The following is a 6,187-nucleotide window of genomic DNA, read 5'->3' on the forward strand; positions in this document are numbered from 1 at the left end:
CCAATATTTATTATTACCAGAAAGAAATTAATTAAATTCCCTGGATTCTGGGGAATTCCTTGGAAACTGGCAACACTGTTCCTGGCAGTAAGAGCTGTTTGACAGTGGAAGATGCTACTGCCTTGGAAAGTGGTGGATTTTCCTTCTTTGGAGGTTTTTAAACAGAGGCTGGATGGCCATATATCTGTCACAGGGAGTGCTTGGATTGTGTACAGTGCACCTGTGTTATACGCAGGTGCGCTATATGTGGCTTTGAGCGTATGTGCTCAAGCCGTGCAGGAGCGTGCGGGGCGCAAGGGGTGGCCTGTCCCATTCAGATGAATGTGGTGCGCTGCCACGCCGTCCATGCGCCGTTGCACCACCACACCGCCACACTCATGAGCCCCATTCAAGTGAATGGGGCTCAAGCATAGGCAGAATTCGCCTTATGCAGGGGGTCCGGAACGGATCCCCCACGTAAGGCGAAGGTCTACTATATCTGCATGGCAGGATGGAGTTGGAGTGGATGGTCCTTGTGGTCTCTTCCAACTCTATGGTTCTCTCCCTGGTTCATAGTGTAATACAGCTGTTAAGGGCCATTAATGTAGATATGGAGTGGGGAAATGAGGGCATTACCCTTTTATATAAGGGACACCCTTTTATTAGCCCATTGTATATAATGACACTTGAGCATCCCTGGATGTTGGTATTCACGGAGGGGATCCTGGAACCAAACCCCAGCAAGATACCAGGGGCCCACTGTATTGCTCTGTACTGCATCCGAAGAGGTGGGTTTACATCCAGAAGAGCTCATGCTAAAATAAAAACCAGTTCGTCTTAAAGTGTCCCCCACAAAATCCTCTTGCTTTTCTCCTTTTTATGGATTGGGGCAGTTTAATCTAGCAGCCCATGTCTCAGACCGGCTGCGAGGGTTTATTCTCCACTTCTGGATATATTGCTGTGATGTTCAGTGTTAGCACAGAGGTGAAGGCAGCAACGTGACAGGCTTTTTTTCCCAGCTAAAGAGGTGCGGAGGAATGTGTGGCGACTTGAGTTTCATAGTATAATCTGCAAAATGTAAACAGCAGCTCTGGAGGCGTTTGGCACATGATCTCCAAAGGCTAGAGAAGGATGTGAGGCACCAAAGATGTCGGTAGGAAAATGGAGAGGCAGCTTTTTCACCCCTCAGACTTTCTTGATTGCGATCATAAAACATGTCAAGTGAAGTGAGAGAGCCTTCAGTCCAGAGTTTTCTTTGGCTTCAGTCCAGTAAATTGGGCAAACTGTGGGGATTGACAGGACCGCAGTTGTCCACAGTGATCCATTGCACCAAGGCGGTCATGGAACAGCAGCGAGATTGAGATTGATGGGTTTTGCCTGTCAATGAAAAGGTGCACAACAGTAATGAAAGCAATGTAATGCAGCAAGACAAGACAAGGCACTGTGCAATGAATAACAGCCAAAGATGCTTTCATCTGGTTGAAATTCCATTTTTTATAGCCTTGTGTGATTAAAGATCATTGAACAAAGGAAAACTCACATATACTTTTGTCCCTCCCAAACACCGCTTCTGGTTATCTTGCAGGAGGAGGCAATTGTGCATGCCTGGATTTCAGCCACACGGACAAAGACCTTAGCATTTGCAGGGATCCCCAAACATTGGTCCTCCCAAGTATTTTGGACTTCAGCTCCCAGAGGCCCCTAGCCAGTTTAGTCAACAGTCATGAATTCTGGGAGCTGAAATCCAAAACATCTACAGGACCAAAGTTTGGGAATCACTGGTTTAGGGAATAATTGTGGGGACTGAATATATGGTTCTTGTAAAGCATGGGGCACAAGGAGGGTTAGCCATGGAAAATGGTGCTGAAACACATTTCCATTGTGCCCCCAAAATGTCATCTTCATCTCCATCTCCATTTGAAGTTGCCTCATTGTAAAGTTGGCTTACACAATTTTTGGAAAGATAGGCTGCAGGGGTTGGCAAAATGAAGGCATTGCTCCCCGATCTGAATTCTGGTTTCTCATTAAATTTTCCTCCCATCCCCAAATTGTTTGCATTGCAATGAGTGAGATACTGAAAATAATTCATATCTGCCATCCTTTTATTGGCTGCGTTCATCCTCCCTTCTTCTCTATGCCTGACCGTATTTCTAAATCCTCAAATGCCAATGCCTTTGCAACTAGCCCTTAAAAACAACAGCAACAAACTGGAGCTTTAATGAGAACTAGATGCTTGTTTTCTGGGTTTCATGCTTCATTTCCTTCTTTTCTATAATGTCAATGAAGCATGAAACACGGAGATCCATAATTTGTACTCAGACAGTGGAACATGAGCCGAAACACAAGAGATTAACAGCTGGGTTTGTGGGTATTTTTAGTCTCTGAAAGTAAATGTTTTACGTATTTTTGTAAATTTGGAGTGCAAACTGCCTAACCCCAAGTGGGAGCAAACTTGCGCTGCTTATATAGGACGAACCGAAGCGCCTCTGATGTTTGGCCTTTTTCTTTCGACAGCAAAGCACTGAAAATTCTTCCACCAAATATTTAGACAAAACCATCTATAAACAAGATTTTATTTTATTTTATTTGTGCACTCGCTCCAAACTTTCCCCCAGGAATTCCAAACCAGTTTCTCCCTTCGCTGAAGGGGTGCCAAACCCTTTTTTTGCAAAACAGGGAGCTGCTTTCACTGCAGCCAGGAATTAGATGTTGCCATATATGGATGCAGTCGCCTAACTTGGTCTAAACACACCAAAGTGTGTGTCATGCTCACTTTTAAGGTGATGTGTGAACATTTCTGCCCCGGCCCCTTTGCTTCAGCACCTAGGAATGCAGAAAGCATACTCTAACCTTTAAATCAAAACATCTGTCTGCTTGACATTGCAGCAATTTTGATGACAGCAGACCCTTGTTTCCTCTGATCTTGGGATCAAGGTTGGAGTTTTGGTGGAACAACCAGAATCTGTTGGAAGCTGGGAGAAGACAAGGCAGGACCTGTCCTCAGTTTTGCAAGGAATTGTGGCAACCATGCAACTCTTGCAAAGAGCAAATGGGAGGAAACTTCACATAATGCTATTTTCCTCCTTCCTTGCTCCAAATTCAGCTCTGGTTTTCTCTGTGTAAAGCAGAAGTGGAAAACCTGAGGCCCTGAGTTTGAATCCAATCATCCTACTAGAATCTTAATCCAGCTCTCTTGGTTTCTCTAGAAGGCAATTCTCCTTTCCCTGTGACATTCCCCTTTGACAATTTCCCATTCTCTTTGGTGTTCTAGACCATTTTAACATTTTGGTTCTATCATGGCTCCATCCTATGGAATCCTGGGATTTGTAATTTTAGGAGGGACTAGAGCAGCAGTTCCTGAACTTTGGTCCTCCAGACATTTGGGACTTCAGCTCCCATTATTGACAAAGCTGACTGAGGCTTCTGGGAGTTGAATTCCAAAACATCTGGAGAACTAAAGTTTGGAAACCACTGGACTAGAGCTCTCTGGCAGAGAATTCTATATGAAACCACAAATCCCAGGATTCCACACGATGGAGCTAAAGTATAGTTAATGGCAGTAAAGTGGTACCCAGGTGCTGTCATAGCTCACCTTCACCTTGTAATAGTGATGGAGCTTCAACTGATGGGGACTATTTTTAAAAAATTGGGAAAGCATACATAATAAATGAAATATTCAGGAGAGACACCAGATTGTATACTTTCGTGGGCTTGAAGCCCTCCTTTAGGGTGCATCTACACTGTGGAAATAATGCAGTTGGACACCACATTAAGTGCTGTAGCTTCATCCTATGAAATCCTGAGATTTGTAGTTTCTACAAGATATTTAGCCTTCGACATCAAAGCATGCTGGTGCCTCACCAAACTACACATCCTTGGATTCTGTAGGATGGAGCCAAGGTAGTTAAAGTGGTGTAAAACTGCATTATTTCTATAATGTAAATGCATCCTTAGTCTCCCCAAATCCACCAACTCTCCTCAATTTTAAATAAATTTGGCATGGGGGGGGGGGGCTTTTTCACCTGAAAACCACATAGAGAGCCCTCAAAATGTGCAAAAAAAAAAATCTCTTGGCCTCACACAAAAAAGTCTATCATAATCCCTCAGCATTCCCAAACATATTAGCATCAGAGTCTTTCTCAAAATGGGGACACAGTCATGAAACGTTGACTCCTGGTTGCCATTTTGGGAAGGACTTGGATGAAGACAGAGGTATTTGGGAATATCCCTGGAGGGGATGCCAGGTTTGCAAGGATTTGGGTGTTGGCTGGTGCCCCTTCTGCACACTGTCTGCCCCAGTGTGCAAGGATTGCACACCTCCTAGCTTGTGTCTTCTTTCCCATTAATAACCTTTGACACCTTAACCACACTTGGATTTGCTTGGCCCCACATGTCCTGGTTTTCTTCTGCAAAATGTTGGAGGGTACATTACGAATGGACTTGAATCTTTGCCTTTTTAACATTGTCTTCTGTTTGTCATGAAGGAACCAGGCACACTTAAAGCACTCACTTCCAGGTGAAAATTGTTGCTTTATTCTCAACATGCTTTGCAGCAAAAGAGATGAACCCCTTCTCAACCTCTTCTCTCCATTTCCAACATTTCCAAATAAAGCTCTCTCTTTTTTCTTACCCTTGCAGCTGCTTTTTCAATGACTAATGCAGCAGGGTCCCTTTCCAACGGCACTGTACTTAAACTAAATTCCAGTTTGGATAACAAGCCAAGCCTTCATTTGTCTTCATTTTCATTCTCCTTGCCAGGAATGAACACTTAACTTTTTCAACAGATTTGAAATGGTGCAACCTTTTCCGAAAAGGCGTCATTTGATCGTCTGGAATCGGTTCAGCTTTTAACAAGGCAGAGAAAAGACTTGCTTTGCACACAGATCTGTACAGACAATGATCAGAAACCTGTTGATGATGTACACAGGTGTTTGTGGCACTATGTACATGGAGAGACTTTTATTCTTTTGGACAATATGGGAAAGATGTCTCCAACTGATAGTGACAGGAGGGAAATTCTGCATTCAGAACGATTGCAGGTGCATAAGAGTAGGATGTCAAGGCATATTCACACTGCCACTGTGCATGGCACATCATGTTGCATGGCACAATAAGGTCACAGTTAAAATATTAAAATAATACAGTGGGTCTTCCCCATTCGCTGGGGTTAGGGGCACAGGATCCCCGTGAAAGGGGGAAAACCACAAATAAAATGCCATAATTTTTTTAACATGAGAAAGTACCTCTCTAGGAATCTTCTAGGTCCACCAGTGCCAACTCTAAGGTCAACATCTGCCAGACCTTGGCCATAGAATCATGCTGAAGGATCTACAAATCCCTAGAGAAGTGCTTTATCTAGTAATCTCTGCAGTGCAACTCTATTGTCAGTGTTGTGCAGGAAGACCTAGAGAGAGCATATTAATCAAATCTGCAAATAATCAAATCTGCAAAAGCCGAAACCACAAATGTGGCGGGACGACTGTATATCACTATACAGTTGGCCCTCCTTATCCACGGATTTTTATTCAAGCAAGGAGCCTTTCCAAGACATTGTTGGCACGCCACAGCAAACTCTTGGAAGCCTCTCCCATCGCCGAATGGTGTGTGGACCCCTTCAGGACTTGCAAACAAGATAGACCAGAATGGCCCAGGACACAGAGAGTCCCTTTGGATGCCTTGGTCCAAAGTAGTTGGCAGCAAGCAGACCAGAACCTTTTTCTTCTAAAAAGGCCCGATCTACTCCTGAGGAACCATTGGACTGGTGGCTGAAGCTTGGGGTTGACAACATGAGTTACAGAGCTGTTGACGCCATTGCCCAAATACCTCTATAGCCCCTCTCAAAATGGCCACTTCCCATGGCCATTTTGAGAGGGACTGCAGAGAAAAAATTGAGCTATTTTGGAGGGGTAATACAGAGTTCAGTGGTGCATGTGCGAACAGGGTAGGATGTTTTTTGCATGCTACTATGCATCTGGGAGGATTTTTGTATGCCTTGGGGAGCACAACTGCCCATACTGGGAACTGTGGTTGCAGGTATAAAGATTTGGGCTTACCTGCAAGCTATTTAAATGCAAAATTGCTGTTTCTAGGGATTTGTAGGAGCAAAACCCTGAACAGGGGATTTGAGTGAAGGGGACATTGGAGGCAATGCTTCTAAAAGAGTCTGTAGCTGCTTCCAGCAAAGCTCTTAATAAAGACAAGGAGGGAG

The 6,187-nt window shown here is 44.1% G+C and overlaps 1 protein-coding gene across 14 annotated transcripts in view; it reads right to left on the reverse strand.

The window, feature by feature from the left end:
• Positions 1–645: 645 nt before the first annotated feature.
• The window catches only part of LOC149308673 (uncharacterized), a 77,902-nt gene continuing 72,360 nt past the window's right edge, over positions 646–6,187 (reverse strand). For 4 of the 14 annotated variants that reach the window (XM_089536263.1, XM_089536261.1, XM_089536262.1 and 1 more), the window contains one exon: positions 647–1,356. In XM_089536263.1, coding sequence (XP_089392389.1) covers positions 1,241–1,356 — 116 coding nt within the window. In that variant the 3' untranslated portion in view covers positions 647–1,240. Of the gene's footprint in view, positions 1,357–6,187 lie in introns of all 14 variants that reach the window. The other 10 variants (XM_089536276.1, XM_089536277.1, XM_089536275.1 and 7 more) reach the window with 5 other exon arrangements.

Source organism: Sceloporus occidentalis, unplaced genomic scaffold (assembly GCF_023333645.1).
Source record: "Sceloporus occidentalis isolate IW3139 unplaced genomic scaffold, rSceOcc1.0.p SCAF_8, whole genome shotgun sequence".
Taxonomy (NCBI): Eukaryota; Metazoa; Chordata; class Lepidosauria; order Squamata; family Phrynosomatidae; genus Sceloporus; species Sceloporus occidentalis.